This window comes from Malania oleifera, chromosome 4 (assembly GCF_029873635.1).
Source record: "Malania oleifera isolate guangnan ecotype guangnan chromosome 4, ASM2987363v1, whole genome shotgun sequence".
In the NCBI taxonomy this organism is placed as follows: domain Eukaryota; kingdom Viridiplantae; phylum Streptophyta; class Magnoliopsida; order Santalales; family Ximeniaceae; genus Malania; species Malania oleifera.
In genome coordinates, this window is record NC_080420.1 from 117,078,776 (window position 1) to 117,096,337 (window position 17,562).

A 17,562-nucleotide genomic window follows, 5' to 3' on the forward strand; every position below is an offset into this window, starting at 1 on the left:
TAATTTAATTTAAGAAAACTATTTATAGGTATTAAAGTTTTTGACAACTAGTCGCCAAAAAAACTGAAAATCATAAAACTAGGTTTTTAAATTTTTGGCAAACAATTGAAAACCAGCAACGGAAACAAAAAAATGACAACAAAAACAAATGCGTTTTTGTAATCTATTTCTTCACTATGGAGAAATAAAAACAAAAAATAGAAAACGACAATGATACCAAACAAACCCTAAAATTATTTAAGGTCGAGTGTTTAAAAGCAGTAAGATAAGTTGCATACTAGTTGAAATAATAGTTTGAGCTTGCTTTCGATCTAATTTGTTGCTCTTTTAAGTAGGATATTTACCCATAAAGTTTGTTGAGTTATAAACCCATTGAGTTATAAGTTTTAAAAATCGAACATAAGTCCTTGAGCTATAAAGTTTGTGTTATTTTTTGTGTGACGATGGTGGTTATTTTTTGTGTCGCATGTACATTAATATTTTTGAACCTGATTATTTTGTTTATATTTAGAAAAGAATAATAAAATACTTTTCATAATATATTTTCATTACTAGATGTAATTTTTTGGAAAGTGAACGTTAATGATGACACAAACTCTTTAATTTCCAATATAAATTGAAAACTCCTAGATTTTCCTCTAAATTGTAAAATAAGGTATATATGGGTCTTTAGTAGGGTTGAGCATAATTTGGTTTTAACCGAATTAACCGATCGGTAGGTTCTGTTTAGGTAATTTATTGTTCGATTTGATTTGATTTTAAAATAGGACAATTTGGGTATTCAATTTTCGATTAGGTTACGGGTAATTTATATTTTGGTTAATCGAATTAATAACTAAATATAAATTAATAAATTATATTATTTATGATTTTAATTTGTAGGCTACGTTGGGCCTAGGGTTCCATTCGGGAATCGGCCGTTCCTAAATCCCAATTTCTTATTTCCCTGTTCCATCTTCGGCTCTTCCCTTCCCGAGTTCGCAGTTCGCAAGTCGCAACTGCCCCGGCAGCTGGCACTCCCCGACTCCCAGTCCCAGTTCCCTTCAGCTTCACCTTCCCTTCCCAGTTCCCTTCCCACTTCGCAGTTCGCACGCAGTCGTTGACGGCGAGTTCGAACCTCCCGTACTAGATCGGCAGATCCAGTCTTCCCCTTCGGACTTCGGCTTCCACCTTCCCAACTTCGCAGCTCGCACTCTCGCTGACTCGCAGTACTGCTTCGGACCTTCCGTCCTTCAGGTTTTTCTTTTTTCCGTTGTGTTCAAAACTCAAGTCTTTGCATTTTCATGTTTATCGAAATTTTACAATACCCTAAGATGAGCACAATGTGTTTGATCAAACGTATGAGAGAATATTTCTTCCAAATTATTATATTTATGTTGATCAGTCTCCCTCTTTAAAATGGGTTTCTTTGTGTTCTTTGTTCATATTTGTTTGAATGTTCATTGAATTTGAGTTTTGTTCCTTTTTAATTTTTTATACTTGTGTTTTCTTACCTTTGTTGTACCCAAAGTCCAGTGCCCTGTTCTCTTCTTCTTCGGTTCTTCCCTGCTCTTACCAATAACCGAGATGAAATTTTTTCTCATAATTAATTTTATTTTTATTTGGTTAAATTCGGTTAACCGAATTACCTGACAAATCAGTTCGGTTATGGGATGGAGTTAACCGAAATAATTCAGTTAATTGGCTGAATTGGCGGATTGATTGCACACCCCTAGCCTTTAGAAAAAATTCAAATCAGATGGGTTAATAGACAAGTCTTGTCTTGTAGCCAAAACTTTTAAACACAAAGAAGAGTTTGATATTTTTTATACTTTCTTCCAGTTTCGTCATCAAATAAATGTAAAGACTGTTTTTTATATAGGGATCGATCTAATTGAAGAAATTTATATCAACCAGTGCAAAGACTATATAAAATCTAACCAGGAAACAAAGTGTGCAAATTGAATAAGTTACTTTCTTGCTTAAAGCATGTCCCAAAATAGTGAATGAGAAGTTTGATTCCTACATAATTGAAATTTGATATAAGATAAGTATGACAAGTGTGTTTGTTGTAAATCGAAAAGACTCACATTTTGTTATTAGCATCTATGAGGATGGTTGTTATTTTTTTATTCAAAATGAATAAAACAAAAAATATTTTAAAAAACTTTTTGAGATAAAAGATTTAATTGAGACTAATGTCACTTTAGGTTGAAGATTACAAGATTATGTGATGGTATAATTCTTGTTCAATCTCGCATTGTCGTGAGGAAATTTTGAAACATGTTTGTACATCTGATTTGAGTAATGATTATTTCTTAATGATAATCAAAATGAAGTAATTAGTCAAAAAATATAATAGCATTAGTGGGACTAATGATGCTATTATCTAATGATGCTATTATTTATCATAAAGTAATCACTTGTTTTAAGATAAGGCTTTAGACTAATCCTAAACATCGATGATACTTCTAGGCTATGATGGATACTAACTTGTCATCAAATTTGGTTGTTGAGACTTACAATGAGCTTCAACAAGAGTTGCCGACTAGTGGGGAACGACAAACATGTGTGGGAGTGATTCAATTCTTCAATCTCAAATTTTCACTCTTGATATATGGAACAAGCAACAATTATTTGCCTTTATGGCTCGTTTGGAACTTGAAAAATATTAAGCAAAGAAAATGAAAATGATGAGTTTCACTCTTCCATATTTGATTGTCAAGAAAAATGAAAAGTAAAATAATAAAATACACCAAATCAATAAATAAAAGTTTAATATTACACATTTATAATATTTGATTTTAAAAAAAAATTTTTAATCATATTAAAATATTTTTTGCTTTTAATAGTATTTCATATAGAGAGGAAATACAGTGAAAAATGAATTTTCTTCCTATTTTCCTTTCCTTTCCTTTTCATTTTTCAAATAAAATCCTTGATTCAAATTGACTTCTAAAGTTTGTCAAAAATTTCTTAGTTATAGAGTTTGACCAAATCTTTGGGAAACATTTTTCATCATTCTATGATATAAACCAAATGCATATTTGAGTTGTTGGTATATTTAAATTTTTAATTATTTTTTTACTTAAGAGGATTTGTCATTTTACGGGAGGAAAATGGAGCCTTTTTTTTTTTTAAAATACTTTTTATGATCTTACAAATACTTTCCTTATAGTGATTAGTTATATAGTTTGAGCCACTTCTTAATTACAACTTTGCTCTATCTTATAGAGTTATTATTATTATGCCTTTTTATAACTCAAGCCAGAGTTTTATTGAACAAGCAGAGTTTGATGGAGAACCACGAACTGATAATTAGGTGCTTATCATATAGCTATAATTTTAAAAATTAAGAATTTTGTTTTGAAAATTTGATTGTGCTAGAAGTTTTAGTTAATAAAGAGTAGTTATGAGTATTTTTAGTTGTTTTAATTTTTTTATGAGAAATTGTATTAAGAAAAGAGAAGGATTGCAAATGAAAAGAGGACAAGAAATCTTCAAGAAAATAAATAAAATGAACAAGAGAAATCAAATTAAAGAAAAAACTAATTAAGAGAATTCCTCTTTAACTCTTTCCATTACCGTTCATGCAAGTACTATTGATAATAGATTATCTAATTCACTATCTAATTCATATTGGCCTTTTTTTTTAATCTCCCTTTCTACTTCATCTAACTAAACTCCATTACCTCCTAGCTCAAACATCACAGGCCCATCTTATCGAACAGTTTTTAAGCTTCTAGATCCTTCTCATTTATCTCCTCCTTTACGGTCTGTTTGGAACTTATAAAATATTGGGGAAAGGAAAAGAAAATAAGAAGGATTCCACCTTTTCATGTTTGATTATCAAGGAAAGTGATAAAGAAAATAAAAAATATACTAAATCAATGAACAAAATTTTAATTTTACACATCCTTAATTTAATCATATTAGAATGATTTTTGATTTTAAATTGGTTTTGATATAGAGAGAAAATATTGTGGAAAATGAATTTCTTTCTTATTTTTCTTTCCTTTCCTTTTTTCAAATAAAATCTTTGATCCAAATTGACCATTAGTGTAGGCAAAATTTGATTTATAACACAATCATTTTTTGCTCATTACACCGCCATTGAAGATAGCAATACCCTCTAGATCTTCTATTACCGCTCCTCCAATGCATCACCTTTTTTTTGTTTTTTTTCCTTTTCCCTTCCTTTACTTACCCTCCCATCTATACCCCTATTAATACTTAAAAATTCCACAACACACAAATTTTGAATGTGATCAGTTCCTTCCGGGTTTTGGTAAGAAAGTGAGAGCTCAAAGAAAGTGAGAGAGAAAATTTTAAAAATATATATCAAATTTATAAACAAAATTTTGATTTTACATATCATTAGTATTTAATTTTTTTCTAATTTTTAGTCATATTGAAATAGGTTTTTATTTTTATTCTTATAGTATTTAATACAAAAGGAAAATAGAAGGGAAAATGAGTTTCCTACTTATTTTTCTTTCCTTTTTTTTTTTTTCTCTAGTTTTCCTAAACAAAATCTTTGATTTGATCATATCCTAAGACTCTGTTTGGAATTCAGAAAATATTAAAGAAATGAAAGGAAAATATCAAGGAATCCATATATTTTTCATGTTTGGTTATTGAGTCAAGTGAGAGAAATAATAAAAAATATTCCAAATCCGTAAACAAAATTTCGATTTTACATATCATTAATGTTTAATTTTACTTAATGTATATCATATTAAACAAACTTTCATTTTTGATAATCCATCACCAGACTCAATTTGTACACAAAATTGTGAGTATAAAAGGTGTTTAATAGAGAATGAAAATACAAGGAAAAATGAATTTTCTTATTATTTTCCTTTTTTTTTTTTAAGTAAAATCCTTGATCCAAGGAGACCGTATAAAAAAAATCAAAATCCCACAGCACACAAATTTTGTTCAGCATTTTTGTAGATTTTATTTTTTTTGGTTAAAAAATTGCCCTGCCTTTTATTCAAAATCCTTTGGGCTTGAACTTGGGCCTCATCTTAACTTGAGCCATCTATTGATTTGGATCTTGGGCTTGTTCACTCAGGCGGCCCACCTCAAAATTTTAGTCTAATATCTGGCCGAAGTCCAACATAATCATCAAACGTCCGGGCCCATTCCACTCCATCTTCAACCCACTCCCATTTCCTAACAAAACATTACCCGCCTCCGCCATTGCTATCGTCGGTAGGGGTGACCGTAATTCAGTTTTAACCGAATTAATCGACCGAGTTCGATCAGTTCGGTTTGGGTAATTTATAGTTTAGTTTGGTTCGGTTTTAGAATAGGGTAATTTTAGGTATTCGATTTTCGGTTCGGTTATGGGTAATTTGTATTTCGGTTAACCGAATTACCTGAATTTTTAATTAATTAATTATTAAATTATATTATTTATGATTTTAATTTTTAGGCTAGGTTGGCTGCTAGGGTTCCATTCGGGATTCATCCATTCCTAAATCCCAAATTTCCATTTGCCTCTTCCAGTCGTCCCTCTTCTCTTCCCTCTTCGGCTTTTCCCTTCCCAAGTTCACAGTTCGCAAGTTGCAACTTCACCGGCAGCCGGCACTCCCTGACTCCCAGTCCCAATTCCCTTCAACTTCACCTTCCCTTCCCAGTTCCCTTACCACTTCGCAGTTCGCACACAGTCGGCGACGGCGAGTTTGAACCTCCTATTTTAGATCGGCAAATCCAATCTTACCCTAAGATGAGCACAATGTGTTTGATTAAATGTATGAGAGAATATTTCCTCCAAATTATTATATTCATGTTGATCAGTCTCCCTTCTTTGTGTTATTTGTTTATATCTGTTTGAATGTTCATTGAATTTGAGTTTTGTTCCTTTTTAATTTTTTTATATTTGTGTTTTCTTACTTTTGTTGTATCCAAAGTCCAGTGCCCTATTCTCTTCTTCTTCAGTTCTTCCCTGCTCTTACCAATAGACCTTGTTTGCGTATCAAGGAAAAGTTTTTTGGTGTTGAGAATTTATCTGATGAGTTGTCTTCATTAGTGGATGCAAAATTCTCTTTTGAGTACAAAAGCATAAAGTAAAGGACAGAAAGAGGATAAAAGGATGGAGGATGAAATTTTTTTGAGATTTACTTAGTTTTTTTAAGGGAGAATTACTCATAATTAATTTTATTTTTATTCTGTTAAATTCGGTTAACTGGATTACCTGACAATTCGGTTCGGTTGGGTATGGATCGATTAAATAGACCAATTCGGTCGGTTTGGTTATGGGGTGGAGACCATGGAGTTAACTGAAATAATTCGGTTAATTGGTCGAACTGACCGATTGCACACCCCTAGCCATGGTGATGGTCGAAAATTCTCTTTTTGCGTCTGCTGCTTCCCCTGCAATGTGCAACCACTTTTTTCGAAAGTCTCATCCGCCTTGTCTTCAACATACTCCCATCTCCCAACAAAACTCTAGCTGCTTCTGCAATTACTGCTGCCGCTGATGGTCGAAAAGGCTCTTTCTGCATCTGCGTCTGCTGGTGCCGCTTCGCCTGCAACGTACAACCACATTTTTCTATTCTAGGTGTTGTTTCTATGATTAATGTACCTTTATTGTTGGGTGTACGGGTACTTAATTTATGTGTATTGTACAATCGGAATGCTATTGTAACATTAAATTGAATTTTCCCCACTTTATTGCTCTCTCACGTCTTCTCTTCTCCTTGTTTTCTCTCTTCTTCTCCCATGTTTCTCTCTAATCTCCCCCATTTTCTCTGTTCCTTCCTTTTATGAGCTGTTCCACATCAGTGTTTTGGTTGAATTGGATTGGGTATCTCTAGGTTTTATACACATCAATCGAATATCAGCTTGCAGATGACAGGTTATGTTAATGTTATTATCACCTTTCTTCTTCTTCTTCTTCTTCTGAATGGAACTGCTTTTCCTTTGTATTGTATTCTTGTTTATTAGTTTTTTTTTTTTGCTTTATTCTGTTATAGTAGGACACTGTTTTCCTAGCCTATGTGTTTAGATATGCGTGCTCTTGAAATTTCGTGGAATGGGAATTGCTTATTTTCTGACAGATGCTTTTTGACTACTTGTGAAGGATCGAACTATACTTCCATTGAGAAATCAGACCAGGCCAAGCTATGGCTGAAGAGTCCCATCAGCCAGAAAGAAGGTTATCTAAGAGGAGGAGGTTAGGTCATAAAAAGCATGGGAAGGCAAAAAAGAAATTAAAAATGATTCAGGGCTCTGGTGAGAAGATTAAAATAGACAAGAGAATGAGGAAACTTTTTCGCAAGAGGGCAAGAGACTACAATTCAGATGATGATGATGAGTCTGTTGTTGAAACTAGAGAAGTAAATGCAAGTTTTTTAAACAAAAAGACTGTCGTAGAAAGGAAATCTTCTGAAGGAGAGGATGCTCATGATGCTGGTGAAGAAGATGGAGAGAATGGTCATGATACTGGGGAAGAAAATGGGGATTCCGGAGATGAGGAGAATGAAATGCAACCTGGAATTACAAAATTCACAGAAGGATGCAGAGCATTCAGGACGGCATTCAAGAAAATCATAAAAGCGAGTGTTTCTGACGATTCATTGGTGAGCTTACTGAGTTTAGTATTATTGTTATTATTATTTTTAATGCATGAATGTATATAAAGTTCAAGTATTTGTAGGGTCCAGTGCTATCAGGGCATAAGAAGCTAATTGCAGAGAAACTTGCTGAAGAAGAAGCTGAACAGAAAGTCAAGGGGAACGCAAAAAAGGAAAGACAATTGGTATAACACTTGTATTTTTGGAACTAGTGTTTGAAAATTCTTTGTTTCCCCTCTTATTTTTCTTCTTTATTTGTTTATTTATTTATTTTGTGATTGAAGCTATACTGATGCCATTTTATGCATACTTCTTAATCTAACAGGTGGGAGAGATGGGGCATGTGAAACCTGCCAATTTCTTGGATTCACATGAAAAGTTCCTTATTGGTGTTGCTACGAAAGGAGGTAATGAACACTTTTTTAGTTGTCAAAATCAATTTTTCTTATTTCATACTGATTCAATTCATAACTTTCATGTGCATTACTGGAGCTTCAGTGGTCAAGTTATTTAATGCTGTAAGTTGCTTTGACATAGTTTCACCTTACTGTATTACTTTGACAATTTGCAATTACGAATTTGTATTATGAAACTCTTTCCCATTGCTGAACACAAGATCTTTTGCTTCTTAAAAATTTTTCCCATACAGGTGAACAAGGCACAAAATGCTCAAAAAGGATTAAATCCTTCGAGGTCTAAAGATGTGAAAGGTATACTGGTTGAAATTGTATATGCAACTGGAAATTCCATTGTTCTTCACTTTGTCATTAATTCGGAATTGACTATCTGATATAAATATGAGTTGAAAAGAAATTCAAACTTTGAAATTTATCTTTTATAACGTTCTTCTATGAACCAAGTTCATTTGTATTTCCTATCTTCATGGGTATGATTATTAATTTCTCAGATCATATTGATTATGTTTACCTGCATTTTGTGTATTACTGGGCCACAACTTGCATGCCCATATTTACTAATTGACATTTAGTCGCAAGTTATCAACATGGGTGTATTCCAGGTTTATTTTCTGTGCTTATATTTCATTAAACTTCTAGAATAAATTTTCAGTTGCCTACTTCTCTTGATTTACTATCTCCCATTTGTTTTTCAATGCTAGCTGGAAAAATGAAAAAAAGACCTGAGTGGTGAACTCCCAAGTAGGATTGTAGGAGAGAGATTCATTGAGCTTTTGTCAGCATTTTAACACCATAAACAAATTTCTTTCATTTTGAAGTTATGGCACGTGTTTGCCAATGTATGATCCGTATTTAAGATTTGACTGTTGTGGCAACTTGCCATCTTTCTTTCATGACTATAACTGTTGCTTCAAAAATGCCCTGGGCATGGGTGCCATTTCGACATTTAGGGTTCTTATCCATTTTCTGCCAATTCCACTAATCTCAACTAAGAATTGCAATCCAATGCCCCCACATATCCATGAAAAGTAAAGTCTTTTTTAGCGGCTGGCATCTAAATATAGTTCTTATCCATTTGGAGCCTAGGCACGCGTCGCATGCACAAGTTTGTGCTTTATGAAAATAAGTCTCAAATGACCAATTGTGTGAATCAACGGTTTTTCTCGTACTAGGTTGAATTACTATTGCAACATTGTCATCAATAGGGAAAAACTAACCTGTCTCATGACGGTCTAAACCCAGTTCATGTTCCCTATTGGTGGGTGAACAATCCAACACTTGGTGAATTCTGTTTCACAATGATAGGAAGAGCCGACGTCAAAGGATCAAAAGCAAAATACTGGAAAAATGCTAATAAAATGCAAACCAACAAACATAGAAAGATAATAAACATGCACATAAGACGACAAGAGTAGAAATCGCAAATTCTAAAAGCTAATTGTCATCATCAAGTAGGAAATGATCTTCTCCTTCCACTTCATTAGACTTGTAGCGCCCCAGTCTTTTTCCTTGTCTTCAGTGTGCTTTGGACTGGCCGTTCTCATCTATAATTTCCTCATGACATTCCTCAAGGGAGCTGCTCAAGCTCTTCCTCCTGAAGATGAGGATGAGGTATCTGCTGCAGTTGGTCTTGATCTCTTGTGATGGGTGTGCTCATTTACTCTTACACCTCTAGAAACAACACCTCAAGTCAAAGAATCATCTTCAAACACAAATTCATCATCGACATTAGAATTTCCATCCATTCTTCTGATAAACCACTCATTACTAATTATAACTATCTTATAGAGTGATGCAATAAATGGTATCGTGGCTAGCGAATCGGTGCCCTAATTTTTGTTTATATTTCACAAGCATCAAATCATTTGAACATTATTGTGCTAGCTAGTTTGTTTCTCCTTGTGTTATGAAGCTGCAAGAAGTAACAAATAGCAAGCATAATGATTTCAAATGTAATAATAGACCTAATCTTTCAAGCTTATTAACCATAATATTCTGGTGACTTGTGTTGGAATATGCTCCAAACTCTTTCCTATCTCTACAACCAGTGGCATTACATATGAGGCTAAGAAATTCATAGCAAAAAGTTGCATGTTTGGAGTTGAAGGCCTTTATGCGCTCCACCACTCTGCTGTGAATTAAACAAAGTTAAAATGGATGCCTGCTAGCCAAATCTATTTTAAAGCTGAAAAAGTAAATGTATATAAATACTACACAACAACAAAATCAAGCCTTAAGTCCCACTAGGTGGGGTTGGCTACATGAATCCTTTTCCGCCAATTAATGCGATCAAGGACAATTTCTTTCAATAAATTCAGGTTTCCTAAATTTTCACTCATTATCTGATTCTAAGTTATTTTTAGTCTATTCCTATCCCTTCTACTGCCCCTCACGGTAACTCACTCTTCCTCACTAGTGCACTATGTGGCTTACGTTGTAAGTACTCAAACCATTTGAGTTGTCCCTCCCTTCTCTTATCTTCTACATGACTTACACCTAACTTACCGTGAATATGTTCATTTTTTTAATTTATCTTTCAATGTTATACCACTCATCCATCTAAACATTCTCATCTCGACAACTTTTACGTTTTGGATTTGTTGTTTCTTAGCCACCCAACATTCTGATCCACATAGCATAGCTGGTCTTATAGTCATCCTATAAAACTTTCCTTTTAATTTTGAGGAATTCTACGAATCTAAGATCACAAAGAACACTTGAAGTACTTATCCATTTTACTCAACTTGCTTTAACTCTATGGATCACATCCTCTTCAATTTCTCCTTTAGCTTGCATAATAGATCCAAGGTGTCGAAATATATAAGTGATATTTATTTCTTTATCGTCAAGTTTAACTTTGTCTCCAATATATCTTCTACTATTATTGAAATTACATTTCGTATATTCTGTCTTATTTCTACTTATCCTAAAGCCTCTAGATTCTAAAGCTTCTCCATAATTCTAATTTGGCCTCTATTCCACCCCTAGTTTCATCAATTATTATAATATCATTTACAAACAACATACATCATGGAACCTCATTTTGAATACTTCTAGTAAGTTGATCCATCACTAAAGCAAAAAGATAAGGGCTTAAAGCATATCTTTGACGTACACCTATTGTGATTGAAAATTCTCTAGCTCTCCACCTATAGTCCTTACACTAGTCATTATTATACTATGCATATCCATAATGATATCAGTATACCTACTACATACACCTTTTTTTTTTTAAATCCCACCATAGTACTTCCCTAGGTACCCTATCATATGCTTTCTTTAAGTCCATAAATATCATTTGCAAGTCCCTTTTTTTCCCCTAAACTCTTCATTAATCTTCTTAAAAGATTAATAACTTTTATAGTAGATCTCCCAGACATAAAACCAAATGGATTTTCTGAGTCCTTCATTTCTAGTTTTAATCTTTGTTCAACTACCCTTTCCCATAATTTCATTGTATTCATAAGTTTAATTCCATGATAGTTATTTCAATTTTAAATCTCCTTTATTTTTGTATATAGGTATTAAAGTGTTTTTCCTCCATTCATAGGACATTTTCTTAGTTTTTATAATTGTGTTAAATAAATTAGTGAACCATATAATTCTGTTATCACCTAAGCATTTCCAAACTTCAATTGTGATGTCATCTAGTCCTATAGCCTTTCCAATTTTCATCTTTTTTTAATGCAGACATAACTTCGTTAACTCTAATATTGCAAATAAATCTCATATTTTAAGTCTTTTCCTCATTTGTAAATTCTAAGTTTAAGTCTTCTATTTGATTTTGATTAAAAAGCTTATTAAATTAACTTCGCTATCTTTCTTTTATGTTTCTTCCTTAATCAAGACAATATCATCCTCATTTTTTATGCATTTTACATTACCTAAGTTCTTACCCTTTCTTTCTCTAGTTCTAGCAAGTTTAAATATATCTCTTCCCTTCTTTTATGCCTAATCTATCATACAAATAATTAAATGATCTATGTTTAAATTCAGTAACGACCTTTTTTGCATCTTTTTTGGCCTCTTTATACTTTTCAAAATTATCCATCTTTCTACATTTTTGCCATGTTTTATATCAAATTATTTTTGTCTTTACATCTTTTTGGATATCTTGATCCCACCGCCAACATTCTTTACTAGTTGAGAATTTTCCTCTTGATTCACCTAAAATCTCTTTTGTTATCTTTTTAATAGAGCTAACTATCTTACTCCAAAGAGTATTTGTATCTATACCATCCTCTATAGTCTAATCACCATCTTTGATCATTTCATCTTTAAACTTTATTATATTTTTCTCCTTTAGGTTCCACCATCTAGTTCTCTTACGCTGGTTTATTTTATCCTTTCTCTTCCATTGTTTAATACATATATCTAACACCAAAACTCTATATTGTGTGATTAAACTTTCACCTAAAATAACTTCACAATCCTTACAAAATGAACGATCTACCCTTCTAGTTAAGAAAAAATCTATTTGACTTTTATTTCGTCCACTTTTAAAAGTTATTAAGTGTTCTTCTCTCTTTTTAAAGCAAGTATTCATCGTAATAAAATCATATGACATAGCGAAGATCATCTCCCTAGGCTCATTTTTGTCTCCATATCTATATTCTCCATGTATCCTCTCATAACCTTTATTATTCCTTTCAACATGCCCATTCAAATCTTCTCTTATGAATATTTTCTCAGGCCCTGATATGCCTTGTATAATACTATCCATATCTTTCCAAAATTATCTATTAAGAATTTTTGCTGAGTCTACTTGAGGAGCATAAGTAGTAATGATATTTATTATCTCTTGTCCTAATATCATCTTGATTTTAATAATTTTATCCCCTACTCTATTTACATTTATAACACTATCTTTTAAATTTTTGTCTATAATAATTCCTGCCCTATTCTTATATTTTTCTTTTCCAGTCTAACAAAGTTTAAATCCTGATTTATCAATTTTTCTAACTTTCTCCCCCACCCACTTAGATTTTTGAAGGCAGATTATATTAATTTTTCTTTTAATTATAGTGTCCACAATTTCCATGTTTTTACCCATAAAGTGTCCTTATATTCCAAGTTGCTAATCTAATCATAATCTCTTGAACTAATTTCTTTTCCCCTCTATGTCCAAAATGATGCGATAACCCTCACATATTCAACACTACACCCAGGCTCCGACACAGCACGCCGTTTCGGGGTGATGACCTAGCCCACTCTCACCCACTTTTCACTACACCCAGGTGGTATAAGTGCAACAGGTTGCTTGTAGGGGATACCCCAACGAATATTGGATTAGGATTCATATCATAGTGATTTGACAAATTTTACACTGGTTGTCGGCTACTTAACGCGACCCTCCTCCTTTACCCGGGCTTGGGTCTAGCTGTGTGTGAAAAGATTAGGACATTAAATACATCATAGGCGAAGTTATATAAATACTAAATTAATTAAAAAAAATATTTACATGGTGCTTTTGTCTTCCTTAGCCTAACACTCATATAAATTCCTAAGAGGCTTTGAGCATTCTAATACATTGCCAACTCATCTGGAATTTTATCTTGCATTTCAATGGTTGCCACTAACCTTGCAATGCATTTGTATAGACCTACTATGATCTCCTTGTCCTACCCAATGTTGGGGTTTCAGTAAAAAATGGAATTTCAAGATCAAGAAGTGTCAAACTGCAGGAAAATGTTACTTACGGTCAATAATATTAGAAATTTTCTTGGATTTATCATGTTTCATTGAACTACCACAGCTTCATAGATGTACCCTAGAGCAAGTTTCCTTTCACCATCAACCAGTTGAAGTATGCTAACAAGATGGGCAGTCAGTTTTAGGGCATAGACAATATTACTCCTAAAGATAAGCATTAAAACAATACTAGTTGCTTGTTTACCCATTGTTGTCCATTTACGAGCATTCCATTCTTTGGAGGTAAACATCTTCATGTTATTTTAAAGATGCATTGGTCCAGGTGTTACTGAAGCAGTTACAAATATCGTCACAACAAGCCTATGGAACTCCTTCTGCTCTTTGAATTGTTTCATCATGTCTACCATACCTAGATGGTTATAGATTCAACCATTGAATACTGCTTTTTCCAAATTTGTACAAATTGTGTATTTCTGGTTTTCAATCAATGCAATGTGAAGCACACAATTTCCAATATAAGTGTGGCTTTTTGGTTTTCAACAATCTCCCTACTAAAAAATTAACACACTAAATACTAAAATATATATTACGTAAAATAAAATTTTAAAATAAGTCATCTATAATATTTGAAAGTTCTTAATTCTTATTTTGTGCCATATAATTTAGGGCAAAGGACATAGACCTATCTTAAAGATTGACAAAAAGATATAGACCTTCCTTGAGATTTAAAAAATCTCTATCTTCTTCTACATTTGATTTTTTTGTACACTTATAGCCCTTCTGTTAATTTATCATTATATAGCGAAATACCATTTCAAAAAATTAACTATTTTACCCTTCTTTGCTCTTGACATGTGAAGTGACATAAATATGTTCAAATATCTCAAAAATTGTGTAGTCCCCAAAGAAAGGGCAAACTCCATTATTGGCAATGAATTTCTTTAGTGTCCAAAAGATTGTGCGATATCCCTCCATAAAGTACAAACTCCACTATTGGGGATCATTTTTTTGTCATTGTTGTACAATTTGATGTGTCAAAGGCAAAATAGTCAATTCTTTTAAAATTTTATTTGGCTATATGATAGTAAATGGGGTGGAGGTGTTATAATCATACAAGTGTCCTAGAAATCAAATGTCCAAGGTGATCTATGGGATTTTTGAAACCTAGCAGGAGGTTTGCATCTTTTTACCAAATTTGATTCCCCAATTTTCCCTGACATCTCATCAAGTGATTTGTAGGATCCATGTGCTTCGTTATTTACAATGGTAGAAGCATCAATAGCTTTGCTAAACGCAGATCCCATTGGAGAGTTAATTAATTCACTAAAAGGTTAATTATATTCATATTCATGAGTGAATCCTTCCAACCGTTGGACATACTTGAACATCCATATTTTGCCCATTCGTTTTGATGGATTTCCCTTAGGTAGGAAAGAACTCATACTTCATGATAGCTAGGTGGCTCAATCAATAGCTGCCGCAAAGTTCTCCAAATTTACATTATTTAATGGTATTGTGGTGCCATATGTCCGCCTTGTTGGATATCTACGTGAGCTCTCTCATTTGTTCTCTTGCCTCGTTAATGGATGTTTGCTTCATCTTCCCTCCCTACATTGAACAGCTTTCCTCAGATTTGTGCTTTCTGTTTTGTTTTCTCCTGAACAGAGCAAGGTGACTTGCTATGAACTTGGATTCAACCATTTACTCTCCTACCATGCGATTCGATTTCTTGAACTCCTTCGTCTTCATCTTGACAGTGATGATCTACATCATCATAGTTTTGCATGTGCTCTAAATCATTTTCCTGCTCTGTCTCCTTTCTTTGACATATATTATTTATTTTCCTCACAGACATGGACTGTACACTTCGAGCATTTTTTTTGCATTTTGAAATCGGCCAACAATATGCTTCCTTACCTGGGAGACTCCTAATTTCATTACTTTTCCATAAAAATTGTAGCTAACGCTATTCCTATTGTTTGGGTTGGCCAAATGTGCATACTTTCATGCAGGATCCTTTTAAGAGGAGCCTTTCTAATCTATTTAAATCCCTAAATTCTAATAATATTCAGCAATGAAAACGATAGTAAAATAATATGTGATCAGTAATTTGATACACACATCCTGTTAAAAATCAAACAATGATGTTACATCGAACTCTGCCCAGCTGGGGAAAAAAGAAGAAAGATAGCAGAAGAGATATAAAGAGCATACTGTGTGTGTGTCAAAAAAAGCAGAAGCAAAGACAGTGGAAAAATAAAAAAGCAGCTGCAAAAAAGTGGCAAATCGAAAAGCAGCAAAAAAGAGGGAAAAAGGAGAGGAGGATAAAAAGAATATAAGCAACAGAGTGCAAATACAGATGGTCTGATCATGAGAGAGAGAGAGAGAGAGGCTGACTTGGTTGATCTCATTGTGGGACAGGCTAGGTTTTCTGTTTGCTGTGCTGAGAGTAGTCACAGAGGGCTGAGAGTGTAAAAGACATTGTGCGCTTTAGGACCAAATAATTAATGAAAAGATCTAGTCTATTGCTTACACTTTGTTTAATCTTACATACAAATCATTGCAAAGGGATTAAAAAACAAACTAAATGAGAAAAAAATAAAAAATTGCATGAGGTGCAAGCCTTGGGCATAGTAGCCCTGGCTAGTGTCTCACTATGCCTTCTCCATGCCGCTTAGGTCTGTTTGAGGCACAAAGACTATCACCTTACATTGCTTCTGTGTGCGTTTAACAGCTCTACATGTGATAATCCGCAACATTCCTTTTTACAAATTGTATTTTCTAGTCCTGCTTGACTAACTCTTATCAAATTTTGTCTTAATCCTGCCAGTGATGAGGAAAGAAGCCTTCTTTTCAGAATTGGGAAAGACATCATCAAAATTTACTGAATCTTCCACTAAGGTTTCTCTCGCTCTCTCTTTCTCTCTCACACACACACGCGCGCGCGCACGCGTGCATTGACCTTTTAATAAATTTGTGGATTACCCCATTTCTTTTTCTTAGAGATGCTGTTGACACTTGCTCTCTAACCACATTAATTTATGTGTTGAAAGTGATTCTGAATATGAATTGGATATATACATTTCTGATTTTGCATTGATCCATATTATTATGTCATCAAACATCTGCAGAGCTGGGACTTACCGGCTTTTGTGCATTTTGGTTGGCGTATTCTATAAGTTTTGCAAAGTTGGACTGAGTAATGGATTTTATGGCATGCAGAACCATAAGTCAACAGGCTCAAAAACAGATGGCGAGGGTCCTGGTTGGGCTCCATTGCGTGATAATTACATGCTAACAAATTCTAAGTTGAAGGATTGGGACAAGATGCAGGTAAGCATTTTGCTTCTATAACTTGGTTGCTCTCAGATGCTGGCTCTCATAAATTTTTGTTTTCCTGGTGTAATTTTGCCCTCAATGTGCATTCAGGACACGACAGTGGAAGATGACACTGGAGGTATGCAAGCGGACAGTTCCTCTGATGATAATGATTGATTCTCTGGAACTTCACAAGGACCAAAGATAGCATCTGATTGACCGAAATGGGAAAATTTTGGTCTGGGGAAAATGAGTTTGTGACACCTTGTTATTACTCAGGAATTTTGACTTGATACTAGATATCTGTAAAGTATATTTTTTGAGTTCCAGTGATAGTGTGAAGTTTTGTTGTCAAATCTGGCATAATTAGATGATGCTGTTGCCTCATGTGTCGCATAACATTCGACCTGATGGATCCAAGCGAATGAGTGAATGTGAATGCCAACAGATGCAAGTGGCTGCATTCTTTGGTATCCCAATGTGAATCTTCTCATCCTAGATCGGAAGGCTTCAATTGATTAGATCAATACTTTTGAGCATCCGATGCTATTGGTTATGTGTTCATATCCTCCCAAATGCAATTGTAAAAAATATTGAGAAAAAGTTCAAAGCAT

The 17,562-nt window shown here is 33.6% G+C and overlaps 1 protein-coding gene across 1 annotated transcript; it reads left to right on the forward strand.

Moving 5' to 3' along the window:
* Positions 1-873: 873 nt before the first annotated feature.
* LOC131153513 (uncharacterized) lies at positions 874-17,304 on the forward strand. The gene is made up of 9 exons (XM_058105858.1): positions 874-1,236; positions 7,070-7,568; positions 7,646-7,747; positions 7,888-7,969; positions 8,061-8,080; positions 8,212-8,272; positions 16,461-16,531; positions 16,853-16,963; positions 17,060-17,304. Exons 2-9 carry the CDS (start codon positions 7,113-7,115, stop codon positions 17,123-17,125), a joined length of 969 nt encoding a protein of 322 aa, XP_057961841.1. The 5' UTR covers positions 874-1,236; positions 7,070-7,112; the 3' UTR covers positions 17,126-17,304.
* Positions 17,305-17,562: the final 258 nt, after the last annotated feature.